General features: G+C 44.1%; 1 protein-coding gene across 1 annotated transcript in view; it reads left to right on the top strand.

Annotated features, from left to right (window-relative positions):
* The window catches only part of LOC149466176 (uncharacterized), a 48,436-nt gene extending 39,992 nt beyond the window's left edge, over positions 1–8,444 (top strand). The window contains exons 10-15 of the mRNA XM_089672711.1: positions 842–991; positions 1,880–2,059; positions 2,140–2,194; positions 2,300–2,418; positions 2,521–2,620; positions 7,198–8,444. Coding sequence (XP_089528837.1) covers positions 842–991; positions 1,880–2,059; positions 2,140–2,194; positions 2,300–2,418; positions 2,521–2,620; positions 7,198–8,318 — 1,725 coding nt within the window. The 3' untranslated portion in view covers positions 8,319–8,444. The remainder of the gene's footprint in view (positions 1–841; positions 992–1,879; positions 2,060–2,139; positions 2,195–2,299; positions 2,419–2,520; positions 2,621–7,197) is intronic.
* Positions 8,445–16,683: the final 8,239 nt, after the last annotated feature.

The following is a 16,683-nucleotide window of genomic DNA, read 5'->3' as shown; positions in this document are numbered from 1 at the left end:
TGGAGGGCAGGAGTCACTGTTTGGCGGGGTGCCAGGCGATCCATCACATCTGGCTTTAAAACGTTTGAGTTACCGAACCAGAGCAATCCTGTAGCAGATGACCTTCATGGAATAGTCAGAATTCCGTAACCACTTCCACGTGGGTGGTTGTCATATGACTTCCTTGGGTTTAAGTGGTCATGCCACTGTATGCTCTGTGATGCAAAAGTGATTTGAGTGGCTATACAGCCACTGGATCACTTTAACAGGTGGTGGAAGAGGGTGTCCTACCCCCATTGCTGCCACCGCCTTTTCTGGGCTCTCCCGTCTCATTGGACTGCTCCGACTGGCGGCATCCTGTGATCTGCACAGAGAGAGAGGAACTAATGTGGTTCCCCCTATTTGTGGGATCAGAAATGAGAAGCGACGTGGATTTCACTTTAGCACCAGAACTTCTGTGTATCTCTACATTGTTAAAGGTTGAAGCTTTACCTATGGAGATTTTTTGGTATCTTAGTTTTGCTCCGTTCCACAGGCAACTTGAAAGCATGACATGTTGGGTATCTATTTACTCAGCATAACATCATCTTTTATATTAACTAGTAAATTTAGGTTTTTTATGTTTTTTTTCCTGAAAATTTGTGTTTAAAAACCGGATGCACAAGTATCATGCGACATAAACTTTGCAACAACCACCATTTTATTCTCCAGGGCCTCTGCTTTCAAAAAGTATATAATGTTTGGGTGTTCTAGCCAAAAAAAAAATAAAGAATATGTACATGTATGTGAGAAGTGTCAGAATCAGCCTGGTTTTGAAGTGGTTAATTGTGTGCATGTTTTCTTCTGTCTATTCATGTTCTAGTTTTTTGGACATTACAGCTTTATGTTAAACAGCTTTTCTGGGAAATCTCATCAAATAAATGACATGACTGAAATGGAGAAGGTCAAACGTGAAATCACTGGGAAGATATTAAATCTCGCCCTAGAGATCATCTACCTGTTGACCGGAGAGGTGAGGAGGATTCTGGGAGGTCACATGACATCACTCTTATCTCTATTAATAAAACACAGACCTGACCGGAGAGGTAAGGAGGATTCTGGGAGGTCACATGACGTCACTCTTATCTCTATTAATAAAACACAGACCTGACCGGAGAGGTAAGGAGGATTATTGGAGGTCACATGACATACTCTTATCCCTATTAATAAAACACAGAGCTGAGAGGAGGATTCTGGGAGGTCTCATGGCCTCACTTATCTCTATTAATAAAACAGACCTGACCCGAGAGGTAAGGAGGATTCTGGGAGGTCACATGACGTCACTCTTATCTCTATTAATAAAACACAGACTTGACCGGAGAGGTGAAGAGGATTCTGGGAGGTCACATGACATCACTTTTATCTCTATTAATAAAACACAGACCTGACCAGAGAGGTGAGGAGGATTATGGGAGGTCACATGACATACTCTTATCCCTATTAATAAAACACAGAGCTAAGAGGAGGATTCTGGGAGGTCACATGGCCTCACGCATCTCTATTTATAAAACAGACCTGACCGGAGAGGTGAGGAGGACTCTGGGAGGTCACATGACATCACTTTTATCTCTATTAATTAAACACAGACCTGACCAGAGGGGTGAGGAAGATTCTGGGTGGTCACATGACGTCACTCTTTTCTCTATTAATAAAACACAGACCTGACCAGAAGGGTGAGGAGGATTTGGGGAGGTCACATGACATCACTATTTATTGATAAAACACAGACCTGACCGGAGAGGTGAGGATTCTGGGAGGTCACATGACATCACTCTATTGATAAAACACAGACCTGACCAGATAGGGGAGGATGCTATATTCTACACAGTGCAATAATATCCATATATCTTTTCATACACAGGGCTATATAGTAGTAAAGGGACCTGGTACTCGTATGACATCCAGAAGCCAACTAAATGTACTAGAGGAATTCACCAGGAGTAAGAGCCTCTTCACTGTTCAAGCTCTTTCCCTGATATTTAGCAACGACAAGAAGATACTAGAAGCCAGTAGCAAGATCATTGAACTGCTAACAGGGAAGGTGAGTGATGCCAGGAATTATGGGACATTATCCAGTAAAAGAGATGTCTCTGGATGATGACTGTATTAATATGTGTGTAGGAATGGGAGCATTTAGACGGACGCAAGGAGAACAAGCCGCCCCTCACATCACCGGGTAAGAGGAGACTTTAATTTCTTGTATTGAGGATCCACCTAGATACACACATCCTCTGATATAAAGACATAGGAACAATGCAGTCAGTGTGTGTGTTTCCTACAGATGGATCAAGTAATGGGAACCCACCAGAGAGATGTCCCCGTCCTCTGTATTCCCGGGACTCCACACAAGAACATCAGGAGATCCCTCAGGAGGATCAGGAGATCCCTCAAGAGGATCAGGTACATAGACCCGAGGGTCTTAATTAAATAACAAAATGTTAGTTTCCTTTTTAATCCTAAGCAAGACCCTTTTTTAAAGATTTTATTTTGTATCTTCTTTAGGATGAAGGGTTGATTGTTGTTAAAGTAGAAGATGAAGAGATATCTGTGATGGACGATGAGCTGTGTAAGGAGGAGGAATTTCCTCCAGAGATCAGCACAGGTGAGTAATAAACACTAAATCCAGAAAGTTACAGTTTCTTCTAGTTCATTTCCAGTACGTTCACTTCTTTTCCCCCCTCCTCCATGTGACAGACTGCCTGACACCCCGACTGGGTATCTCCGCCAAAGTACAGCTTCCTCCACTCTGGAGCTTTGATTTAAAAAAACAATATATACCCCAATTTTTTTGTAAAATATGAAAGAGGATGTGATGGCGAGTAAATAGATACCCAACATGTCATGCTTTAAAATTGGCGTGAAGCTGCGGTACTTAAAAATCTCCATGGGGGATGCATAAAAAATGTCTACAGGTTAGCAGTGTAAAGTTACAGAGGAGGTCTAGTGCGAGAATTATTTCCCTTGCTCTGACGTTCGTGGCGATACCTCATGTGTGTGGTTTGAACATCATTTACGTATGTGGGCGTGGTCTACATATGCATTCACCACTACCTGTGAGCACGGGGGGCGGGGGCACTTTAAACTTTTTTTTTTTTATTTAATGTTTTTTCTTTTTTTTGTTTTTGCACTGTCCCTTTAAAAAAACATTTTAATCACTTTTATTCTTATCACAAGAAATGCATGCATCCCCTGAGATAGAAATAATTAGTGACAGGTCCTCTTTGTAGAGAGAGATATGGGGCCAATAATACCCCACATCTCTCTTCTACAATGTAAAGCATTGGATCAAAAAAAAGCATTGATCTAGTGCTTTAAAAAAAAAAAATGGCCGGAATGGGAAGTGACATCGCTCCAAGGGCATAGAGATTGATAGAGAGAGTTGGAGGCCATCTTTCCTTCACTCATCTCTATGCCCAGCAGCGGCATCATTTGATGGTTTCTCAGGTAAGGCTGAGAACTACCGAGCGGTGGTGGTGGCGGCGGCGGCAAGGGGCGGGGTTTTTTCGGCACCTGTATCTGTGCTTTTTTCATATTCATATTGGCTGATGGCCGAAAGGGGTGTTTTCTGCCGAAACGTTTCTGCCACCCAAATTTCAGTGCATCCCTAGCTTTCAATGCTCTTACATTGCATAAGCCCATGAGCGGGTATATTTCAAGCCTCTCTGATAATGACGTACAGTACTGTGGAAAATGGCGGGCTACACATAGGTCCCATTTTTTTGCAGACTTATTGGAGACAAGGGAATCTTGCAGTATATACAGATTGAATCATGCAAACGGTTATGTCCTGCATTGGATTGCTATGTACCGTATTTTTTACTCCATAAGACGCACCTGACCATAAGACGCACCTACGCTTTAGAGGAGAAAAACAAGAAACAAAATATTCTGAACCAATGGACTGCAGACATAGTACATGAAATGACCAGAGACTGCGAACAGTACAGGAGATGACCAGAGACTGCGGACACAGTACAGGAGATGACCAGAGACTGCGGACGTAGTACAGGGGATGACCAGAGACTGCGGACGCAGTACAGGAGATGACCAGAGACTGCGGACGCAGTACAGGAGATGACCAGAGACTGCGGACGCAGTACATGAGATGACCAGAGACTGCGGACACAGTACAGGAGATGACCAGAGACTGCGGACACAGTACAGGAGATGACCAGAGACTGCAGACACAGTACAGGAGATGACCAGAGACTGCGGACACAGTACAGGGGATGACCAGAGACTGCGGACACAGTACAGGAGATGACCAGAGACTGCGGACACAGTACAGGGGATGACCAGAGACTGCAGACAGTACAGGAGATGACCAGAGACTGCGGACACAGTACAGGGGATGACCAGAGACTGCAGACAGTACAGGAGATGACCAGAGACTGCGGACCTTTAAGGAGGGAGGGGGAGCGGGTACCTGAATTCGACAGGTACCCACTTCCGCGGAGTTGTTCTCCCTTTACTGTTGGCATCCGGCTGTGACAGCCGGGTGCCCATTGCGCATGCGCGAGAAGCACTGCACTTTGTGAATGGCCCGGCGTCTCTGGGACCTGTCATGTGTCCCACAAGACACCGGACCATTCACAAAGCGCAGCGCTTCTCACGCATGCGCAGTGGGCATCCTGCTGTCACAGATGCCAGCGCGGCAAGAAGCCGGCGCGGGAAGACTGCGCAGTGCTGGACCGAGGAACAGGTAAGGTCCTGCATCTGAGAACAGCTGAGCGGCTGGCCCGGTGTTCTGACATGGTGGTGGCAGAAATACCGTCTCGGCCGCTTTATATTCGCTCCATAAGATGAACTGACATTTCCCCCCCCCTTTTTTTGGGTGAAAGAGTGCGTCTTATGAAGCGAAAAATATGGTAAGTAAGGCAAAAATCCTGCTAATCAGTATTCCTAAAGTGGTTGTAAACCTACCTCTGACATGAATAATGAACAAAGCACATCCTTCTATAGCAGCCTTTCTCAACCTGTTTACTCCAGGGGAACCGTTGAACTCATTTTCAGGTCTCAGGAAACCCCTGTTCAGAGAAGTCCATCAGGGGGTGATTGGGAAAATTCTCCTTCCATTGGTGGTGGACAGTGGGAAAAGATTTGCCCCTTTGATTGGCGGTCAGAATGCCACTTTTGCAGTCATGCCGCTGACTCTGCCAAGTTGCACTGGGTCTGGAACTATGCAGGCACCATCTGATGGCAGTTAATTTGGCCTGAAGAAGGAGCACGTATGTTCTGAATGTGCGCTGTGCCCCCTGCCTGCCTCGAGGTCTCGGGAGTGACGTCACCAGCTGTCAGCATCGTGCACACGCCAAGTAGGTAGCCCTGGAATCCATCAGAGTGACCCAGATGAGCAGTCCTTCCTCAAAGTGGCCGTAGACGAACTCAGCAGAGGGATATACATGCTTACCTCTATTTGTCTTCCTGTAAGTTATTATACTTGCAAATAAAGCTGTCTTTTATTACTGCTACGCTTAGATGGCGCCGGTTTTCATCTCTTTCAGTTCAGTTAGCCCCAGCTCAAGGAACCTCCAGCCACCTCTGGAGGAGCCCTAGGGTTCTACGGAACCCTGGTTGAGAATGGCTGTAGTGTGTGCTTGCCTCAATCCAAACCACTGAGTGTGATTTCTGTCTGCTGCCTGGTTCCTTTGCATTTGCAGGCGTAATTTCTGACAGGTTGTGCTTACTCTAAGGTAGTGGTCTCCAGACTGTGGCCCGGGGGCCAGATGTGGCCCTTTGCTTGCTTTTATCCGGCCCTTGGGGCAATATTCATCCACGGATACCAACAATTGGGCATAATTCCCTCCACTGAGACCAATGATGGGGCACAGTTCCTACCAACGACACCAACAATGGGCCACAGTTCCTCACAAAGCCACCAACAATGGGGCCCAATGGCACCAATGGTGGGGCACAGTTCCTCCCAATGACACCAACAATGAGCCACAATTCCTACCACTGACACCAAAGAAGGGGCATGGTTTATTCCCACTGATGTCAAGATCTTTTCTACTCCCAATGGCCACAGTCCGGCCCCCCTAAAATCTACAGGGCAGAAAACTGGCCCTTTGTTTAGAAAGTTTGGAGACCCCTGCTCTAAGGGATCGAGGGGAACTGGGTAGGGGAATTCCAGCATACAACCTGTGATTGACAACCTCAGCTGTGCATGTTTCTCTTCGAGACTGTATAGAGGGGAGTGTGTCCATTCCTTCCTCTCAGGTCTCAGATTACACTCAGCTCTTCATTCTGAGCTGTGCAGTTTGTGTCATCAGATCTCTACCTCTGGAGATCTCAAAAATTTTATGTAAATTCTCGATTTTGAATTGCTGTAGGAGAAAGGACTGCAAATGAACAGGTATAACATATGAAGGAGGATTTGTTTCATCTCTGTGTATCATTTGAGGCCAGTCACTTTGGGTATATGTCAGGGTTTACAATCATTTTAACCCAGTAGTCCTGCGTAAACTATGACTCCAGCAACTCGAATGCAAGGAAGTTATATAAATGAATCTGTGAAGTTATGTATGGGCAAAGCATAAATTCATTTAGAGCGGAACTAAACCCATCCATTTACTAGTTCGAAAAACGTTTAAATTCTCGGCACCTGCTGTTGGCTGGTGTCATAAGTGATCACATGTGCAGCATCATGGCAGTTGAAGATCAAACAAAGGCTTAAGATTGCAGCTTCCTTGGTTAAAAAAAAAAGATAGGAGGGTTCAGTTCCACTTTAAAAATCCTTCTGGAGTGAAACTTTAGGTTTGGTTTGAGTTCCTGTTTCCCCAAAGCATAACACAAACACTCCAAACACGGAAAGGTTTCTTCACAGTAAGAGCTGTGAAAATGTGCAATAGACTCCCTCAAGAGTTGGTTCTGGCCAGCTCAGTGGATTGCTGTAGGAAAGTCCTGGATTCTTTCTTGGATACACAGAATATAACTGGATATAACATTTATGGGTAAAGTTGATCCAGGGAATATCCGATTGCCTCTCGGGGGATCAGGAAGGATTTTTTTTCCGAGCAGTAGCAAATTGGATCAAGCTTTGCTGGGGTTTTTTTGCTTTCTTCTGGATCAACTGTGGGTGTAGGATTATAACTTTTTTTATGGTTGAACTGGATGGACTTTTGTCTTTTTTCAGCCAGATTATGTAACTGTAACAAATAACTCACCATGTCTTTCTAGATGGTGAAACAGAGTATGATGACATTACTACAGATTATCCCGGACGATCCCCCAAGACCCCAAACCTCCATTCAGGACTTCACTGCACAGATTTGTCATCCAATCCCTCTACGCATGGTGGGATGTCTCCTGATGTCTCACCTCAAGCCAGCCACCATGGAGCCCTTGGAGGAGATGAACTGTTCCAGTGTTCTATATGTGGAAAATGTTTTACAGAGAGAGCGAAACTTCTCAGACATCAGAGGAGTCACATAGAGGTGAAGCCATATTCATGCTCCGAATGCGGTAAGTCTTTTTCCCGAAAGTCGTCTCTGAACATACATGAAAAAGTCCACACAGGGGAGAAGCCCTATTCCTGTTCAGAATGCAGAGAAAGTTTCTCGAGAAGAGAATCCCTCAATGTGCACCAGAGAATCCATACTGGGGAGAAGCCCTATTCGTGTTCGGAATGCGGGAAATGCTTCAGGCACAAATCGGATCTCACGAAACATTACAGATCTCACACAGGCGAGAAGCCATTTTCCTGTCCCGAGTGTGGAGAACGTTTTGCCCGCATTGGAAACCTGATTGCTCATCAGAGGACTCACTCTGGGGAGAAGCCGTATGCCTGTTCTGAGTGCGGGAAGCACTTCACCAAGAGAGAAAACCTCACAATACACCAGAGAGCCCACACGGGGGAAAAACCTTTTACCTGCTCCGAATGTGGCGAATGTTTTTCTAGGAGGGGATCCCTTAACGTACACTGGAGGATTCACACTGGGGAGAAGCCCTTTCCCTGTTCCGACTGCGGAAAAAGCTTTCGGCAGAAGTCAAATCTGGACTACCATCAACGAGTTCATACAGGGAAGAAGCCGTTTTCTTGCCCGGAGTGCAGAGAGTGTTTTACCCAAAGAGGGAATCTTGTCATGCATCAGAGAACTCATTCCAGGGAGAAGCCGTATTCGTGTTCAGAATGCGGCAAAGCTTTTTCTCAGAGGTCAGCAGTTCTCAAACATGGAAAAGCTCACTTGGGAGAGAGGCCGCTGTCATGTCCCAAATGCGGCAAATCTTTTACCCAGAGGGGAAGACTTGCTTTGCACTGGGAGATGCATACTGCGGAAGAGACATGTTCCTACTCATAATAATACAGATGCCTTATGGTGGTGCAGATATTAACGTAGGACTATGACTTGGCTATGGACATTAAAATATTTATATGTTCGTAACTAGGAGTATGCTTCAAAATGGCAATAAAAATCTAACCGATGTTCAACGTCTCCCCTTCTACATTCAGAATTTAACCCCTCACATACCAGGTACTTCTACCCCCTTTCTGCCCAGGCCAATTTTCAGCTTTCAGCGCTGTCGCACTTTGAATGACAATTGCGCGGTCATGCAACACTACACCCATATGACATTTTTATTATTTTTTTCACACAAATAGAGCTTTCTTTTGGTGGCATTTACTCACTGCTGGAAACTTTATTTTTTGCGCTATAAACAAAAAAGCAAAAAAAAGTTTTTAATTGTTTCTATTCTAAAATTTTGCAAACAGGTAATTTTTCTCCTTCACTGATGTATGTTGATGAGGTGGCACTGATGAGCTGGCACTGATGATGGGCACTGACTGGCGGCACTGCTGGGCTGTACTGATGGGCACTGGTGGGTGGCACTGATGGGCACTTGTGGGTGGCACTGATGGGCACTTGTGGGTGGCACTGATGAGCTGGCCCTGATGATGGTCACTGACTGGCGGCACTGCTGGGCTGCACTGCTGGGCACTGGTGGGTGGCATTGGTGGGCACTGATGGGTACAGGTGAGTGGCACTGCTGGGCACTTGTGGGCGGTACTGCTGGGCAACGATAATCAGGGCACTGATCATCAGTGCCCTGATGATCTGTGTCGATCTCCCCTCTGACAACTGCTGGTTCTTGGCATTACTTTCCTCACGCTGTGACAGCGTGAGGAAAGTGCAGGCGATAACCGGCAATTGCATTTCCCGGTGATCATTGTGTCATTGGACACGGCTGATCACGTGGTGAAAGGCCACTGTGATTGGCCTTTTACCATACCACGTGATCAGCTGTGTCCGTAGGACATGGAGATCGCCGGGGGCGCGCAGGAGAGCGCATTCTGGGAGGACGTCATATGACGCCCTCCCAGAACTGGCCGGCCGTCATATGACCCCCTCCCAGAACTGGCCGGCCACGCTGAAGCCGTCATTCGGCTATCTGCGGTCGGCAAATGGTTAATCAAAAAGTTTTGGCAGGCTTTTCACCTTCAAGTGGTAGTAAAGTTCCTTTTTTTCCTTTTTTTTTTTTACAAACGTATTTATTGAAGCATAGACTGCAAAAACAGCACAACTTCATGAGGTATAGTATACATCAAGAAAAAGGCACATAAGTAATGAACAGTATTATAAAACACAATCATAGAAAAACAAAGGTCAGTAAGATATGCAGAACAACAACACAACCAACAAAAATTCAATACCAATCCATCTATGATAGTCCATCAACCCAACAATAAATGTCGATGTGTTTTCCAACCATCCCATTTTCTGTTGAATATGTGCATCTTATCCAGCAATGTATATTGAATACGTTCCATAAGTATTGCCACATCGACTGTCCTTGCCTTTTTTACTTTTACCGACAAGCAAACTTATAATAAAGCTTACCTGGAGCTAAAGTGAATATCTACTAAATATGCACCTTTAGGAGATATTTATTTTATTTGTTACAGGTACTTATATAGCGCCATCAGTTTACGCAGCACTTTACATATATATTGTACATTCACATCAGTCCCTAACCCTCAAGGGGAATACAATCTAAGGTCCCTAACTCACATTCATACATACACATACTAGGGCCAATTTAAACAGGAGCCAATTCACCTCCCAACATGTCTTTGTAGTGTGGGAGGAAACCGGAGTACCCAGAGGAAACCCACAAAGGCACAGGGAGAACATGCAAATTCCAGGCAGGTGGTGCCATGGCTGGGATTTGGACGAACGACCCTAGTGCTGCCAGGTGGAAGGGCTAACCATTTAGCCACTGTGCTGCTCGATATTCCAGAGAGCAGCAGCCTGAAACATCAACAGTGCATGCACTCTGAGGGAACGGCATACCTGTGCCGTTTCTTCAGAGCTGTATGCCGTGCGCGGGGAGTGAGGTCATCGTGGCTCGGCCAGTCAGATGGCCGGAGCCCAGGAACCCGGAAGAAAGACTGGGTGAAGGTGAAAGCCCTGTCAGTGGTGACAGCGTGTTGCAGGAGGGCTTCGTTTTAAAGTGTTACTAAACCCAGGACCCTGCATTCACTATATCTGGTATCCCCGGACCCTGCGTTCACTATATCTGCTCTCCTCGGACCTTGCATTCACTATATCCGCTCTCCCCGGACCCCGCATTCACTATATCCAGTCTCCCTGAACCCTGCATTCACTATATCCGCTCTCACCGGACCCTGCATTCACTATATCCGCTCTCCCTGGACCCTGCATTCACTATATCCGCTCTCCCCGGACCCTGCATTCACTATATCCGGTCTCCTCGGACCCTGCATTCACTATATCCGCTCTCTCCGGACCCCGCATTCACTATATCCGCTCTCTCCGGACCCCGCATTCACTATATCCGCTCTCCCCTGTGGTGGTTTATGTAAGGATATATTTTATTTATAAAGGGCGTGTCCCGTTCCCTTAGATGAAATATTACAGTGCCTCCAGCCGTTAAAATACGGCAAATATTTAGTAAACCAATAATTTGGACACCTTGATAATTTGATCACCACTTATTATTAAACCTTGAATTCTTTTAGCCAATATGATTTCGTACCATACACACAAAATTTGCCTTATAATAGATAAATATAAAAATTTATTTATGTACAAAAATTATATATATATTAACACAAAACGCAAAAGACTGGTGATAAATGAATATTGGTACACACAATCAAAAATATACCCTACCAATGTAAGACACAATAATAAGGTCTCTAACTAATTACATCAATATCACAATTTTAAATGATCTGATTATTTATTAAATTTATTAATAATTAATAATTTCGAGTATCTCAAAGGTTATATTCTCACAAGCCGTGGCCATAGGATTGCAAGAAGCTGGCCCTTGATATATTATACTCTGATTATTAATATTCAATAAATTATGAAATATGGAAAAAAAAATTATAATATGGCAACAAACAATTTTTAACAGTAAAACAGGATCTCTCTACATATATCTAACTATCCAATATTGTTGTGATACACTAAGGTAATTTTATGATTCCACACAACAGAGAAAATCGGTAATACAAAATCAAATAAACAATCTCACCGCACCCGGCATTCAGACTAGGCAACTCTCCCGTGGATTTAGCTGGCAGTGGAACGCCTTTAGAAATGATATTATAGGGCAAGTGATAGATATTTAGTATGGGAGAATGTAGGAAGTTATAAGGATAGAGGTTTAGAAATTTAGTAAAGTTTTAGGAAGTTTGAAAGTATGGAAGAGTAGTTATTCAGAATCAGGTCTTTCTTCAGTCAGGTTTTCTTTTGCTGAGGTCTTTTCTTTTGATGAGTTTTTTCTTGATGAGGGTTTTTTTTTTTAAAGGTGCATGGGCTTTTTATATCCACTAATCCATTGTTCTAAGATACCTTCCCACCAGGCTTCCTGATTGGCTAGTTGAGAAATGTGTGTACATAAGCTATTTCTCACCTGCCCGCCAGATGGCAGTCATGTATCATAGAACAATTTGAGTATTTGAGATGACTCATACCTCGGGTGGAATCTTAAGGTAATTTCAGGGATCAAATATACGTCTTTTTCCAGATATAAGTGTTCATACCTATAATATTCTAAATAGGGACCATGGAATATAGGTGTATATTCAGTTATTCCTTCTTGAAATACCATCCTGTTTGTTTCCTGATAAGACATGTAACTAATGCTAGTTTATAATACATCTTACTTTCCATCATCTCAATACTCAAGTTAGTGATATATAGTTCCCATTGCTGAATATTTAGTGGTGTGTAAAACCTATCCTTTATAACATCTCATTTATAATATGTTTTTGTAGTATATCTTTGTAGTTATATACAGTCAATTTTTAGACTTAAATGTCCTGAATTTCACTTCTTTGTTTTAGAACCAACATTTTCTATGTGTAGGGAAAAACTCTCTGTTTGCCTGGCTCTTGTATTGGAATCACGGTAAACAACTGTTAATGCTTTCACCCTTGGTGGACAATAGTATATTGTGATAGTTTCAGAGGTCTGTTGGTTTATCACACTCTACAAGGTTTGGGTAAGCTCTCAGACAATCAGTTTGGTTCCTCTATTGTCATGTCCAGACCTTGTATATGTTTACCTGCTTATTGAAGTCTGAATAATGGTGTTTGACCACCTGTAGAACTTCAAAATAGTATTGTCTCTAGGAGGAAAAAAAAATCCCTTCACCCACCGTCTACATCTCTCCAGCCAGATGGTCATTCGACTTTCCAACCAAGACAAATTAACCCTTAACATCCGGCTATGCTGACTTGATGTTATATAGGATTATGTCTTGATAAAATCATGTTTTTGAGACATAATTTCAAAAGCCCACAACAAATCCCCCTTTTTTTGGGGTACAGGCACGTGTAGATGGGTGTCTGTGTCGCAAAACATGAGTGGGACTTTTGGCTAGAGTGATCGTTCGTCTTCTCCGGTGAAGTGAATGAAATACAAAAAAAAAAAATTTTTTTTTTTTTTTAATAAAATGGCAGCGGTGATGTTGGTTGGTCCTCAACTTGACTCGGCGTCTTTAGATGGACACTTCTGATGACGATCCTGGTCTTGTGATGAGGCCGGCCTGGCACATCCACCTTGGGGTCCATGGGTCCTCCGCACGACAGGTCTCGTAGACGGTCTCCTAGGCGGGTCTTTTCCTCTGGACTGGCCCTTGGTGGCCTGGGACATCAGGTTATCGTCTCCGGATCGATCTCTGGCATCTGGTCTTTCCCACAGGACATTATAGCTTCCTTCTAGGGTCTGGTCATTGACACCTCCGATCGCCGGTTTAGTCATCGTCTGGGCCTTCCTTTCTAAATTATTAAATGAAGAGTTTAAGTATTGAATATATACAAACTTATATTACTGGATCCTGTAAGGAAAAAGATGAATTATATGTTCAAAGGAAATTTAATAATGATCTCAATATCTCCAGATAGGAACTGGTGGGTTAGTCTTCCAACAACTGCAATTGAGACTTTGGATGGCAAGCACGTAATTGGTTGATGTGCACCCATCTATCACTGATTTCACCATACCGGGTAACCTGCAATTTATATGCGACCGGAGAGATTTTATCAATGATAGAGAACGGACCTTTCCAAGATGGAAGGAATTTCCGTTCCTTGATCTGGTCTCTTGCAAAGTTGTATAGATAGACCTTGTCACCAATCTCATATTCCTTCTTGGAGGTTTTGAGATCATAGTATGTCTTAGCACTAGTTGCAGCTCTTTCCAAATTTCGCTGGGCAAAGGCAAAAGCATATTGCAGATGTTTACGTAAATCCTCTATGTACTGGTGTGTGGTGGTAGCATTGATCAAATTTTGATCTGTAGTGCGATACAATAAGTGCTGGGGCAGTACCATCCGTCTACCTGTCATCAGTTCAAAAGATGACATTTTTGTAACTGTATTCGGAGTAGCCCTCAACGCCATCAGGACCAGCGGGAGTTTGACATCCCAATCTTTGCCTGTTTCCTTAACAAATTTCTTAAGGACGTTAACGATGGTCTGATTGTATCGTTCTACCCCACCACTAGAGGCTGGCCGATAGGCGATATGCAATTTCCTTTTAACCCCCCAAATTTTCCACAATTTGGCCATCACTTCGCTAGTGAAGTGCGATCCTCTATCAGACTCTATCCTCTGTGGTAGACCAAAACGTGAAAATACATGATTTATTAGCAATGCAGCACATGTCTCGGAGCTATTATTTGGTGCTGGTATACATTCGACATACTTGGTGAATAAACATGTAACTGTTAACATATACCGATTTCCTCGTGAAGATTTTGTTACGGGCCCAATAAAATCCATTTGAAGGTCTGACCAAGGCATACATATCCCCCTCTTTTGGAGAGGTGCTCTGTGAGTTGGCTTGGTAGGTTGAAATTGGGGACATATTAGGCAACCTTGGCAGTACTCCTTCACATCACGTAACATATGAGGCCAGTAGGCATAATCCCGCAGGATCTCATACGTGATCTTTTCTCCACGATGACCGGAAGTGGGAGCATCATGGGCATGCTGTAGCATCAAACCTCTAAATTTAAGTGGTACGACCCATTGTTGTACGCCACCCTTTGAGGTTCGTATCAACAATCCCTGGTATAAAGAGAATTGGGATTTGGATTTCATTAAGATACGTAAATCCTCCTTCCCACTACATACTTCCTTATTTATGGGATTTTGGTTGGGATCTTCTATATGACTATAAAACAAGCCAATTATTGGGTCCTCTTTTTGGGCAGTAATTAAATCCTCACTAGGAGAATCGTGACTCCACTGTAATGCATTCGGATCACCAGCTGTTCTGGCCTGTTGCCTGGTGACAGCTTCAACCTGTACGGTACCTAAAAATTGATCAATGTCTAACAGTTCACCGGTGATTGCCCCTTCCTTGGCTAGAGAATCGGCCAGATCGTTCCCTTCTTTCTTGGCACCTAGAACCTTGGAGTGGCCTTTGGTCTTCTTGAAGTGCAGGGTGAGATCATTGGACCTTACCAGTTCATCGATGTGACAAAAGAGCTTACCATGTTTCACGGGTTTGTGATTACTCTTGTTCATGTTGTTTCGCTTCCACCTAGGGAAATACTCCACAAAACTATTCCTGACATAATTGGAATCGGTTATGATGGCACACTCTTTAATGTTGAATTCTATAGCCATCTCAACTGCTCTAAGGATTGCAGTAAGTTCAGCAACCTGACTGCTTTTTGGTCCAAGTTTGTATCCCACAGAAATTGGGGTGACACCTTGGGTCCAAACGATTCCAATACCTGCCACTAGTTGGAGCTGTTCTCCATCCTTGTGATGAAAAGCACAACCATCCACATATACACACGGCAGCTGTTTACAGTATTCTTCATCGTAAACCTTGTAGGGAGAGAACAGTTGTTCTTCCAGAAAGTCAGTGTCCGGGGCCTCCATAGCAGGCGTAGTTGCGGAACAATCATGGAGCTCGGCTAGGCCCTGGGCTACTGGACTTTCCTTGTTCTGTTTGTACCGAATTTCAAGAGGCCACCCTTGCAAAGACAAAGTCCAAGCAGTGATGCGGCTATTAGACACATTTCCTCCCTTGATACGTTCACTCTTTAAATACTGTAAAGGCTGGTGTGCCGTTTCAACAATTATTCTCTCTCCCTGAATGTAACTGCGGAAATTCTGTAATGCCCACACGGTGGATAATAGAGCTTTTTCACAGTCACTGAACTTTACTTCAACCGGGGACAAAGTTTTACTGGCATAGGCAATCACCTTACTGACATCATCACGTTTCTGGTAAAGAACGGAACTCATACTTACCTGCGTAAACCCTGTCTCTAGATAGAAATTTTTACCCCCTTCGGGATATCCTAGACACGGCGCTTGTGTGAGACGTTCCTTTAACTCCTTCATGGCGTCCTCCTGTTTCTTACCCCACGACCATCCGACATCTTTCTTCAGTAGGTGAAGCAACGGCTTGCTTATCTCGGCGTAGTTATCAATAAATTTACGCGAGTAGTTTACCATACCTAGGAATGATCTCAATTCTTTAAGGTTAGTAGGGACTTTACAGTTCAGAACCGCCTCAACCTTCTTCTTTTGTGGGTTCAAACCTTCAGCAGTAACTTCATGGCCTAGGAAGTTCACCTTCGTGCGACACCACTGGGCTTTTTGTAAGGACAGTTTTACTCCTGCTGCTTTTAATTGGCCCAGAACATGCCGAAGTTCTGTAATGTGTTTGGCCATATCAGTACTTTTGATCAGGATATCGTCCACATATGCCAACGTCCCCCTTTCGAAAGCGTCTGGCATGGCCTTGTGCATGAACACAGCAAATTCATGTCCGGAATTTATGAATCCGAAAGGCATTCGCACCCAACAATATTGTCGATTTCCAAAACTGAAGGCCAGTTTGTATTGGTCTTCCTCACTCACCTTAATGGTCCAATACCCCTGTGCACAATCCAAGGCTGTAAAAACCTGGGATCCTTGGAGCTGGGCTAGACATTGGTCTATGTATGGGACCGGCCATCCTGACATGTACACACGTTTGTTCAGCTGACGGAGGTCAGCACACAAACGCCATTGTCCATTGGGTTTTAAAATACCCAGGATCGGGTGGTTGTAGGAGCTGTGGATGGGCCTAATTATACCCCTTTCATGTAACTTCCTGATAATCTCAGCTAGAGATTCATAGGAAGCTAATGGTAACCTATACTGTCTTACGAATACTGGTGG

Source organism: Staurois parvus, unplaced genomic scaffold (genome assembly GCF_062004578.1).
Source record: "Staurois parvus isolate SC_StPar_1 unplaced genomic scaffold, SC_StPar_1.0 ptg000132l, whole genome shotgun sequence".
Taxonomy (NCBI): Eukaryota; Metazoa; Chordata; class Amphibia; order Anura; family Ranidae; genus Staurois; species Staurois parvus.
This window is presented reverse-complemented; position numbering and strand designations above follow the sequence as displayed.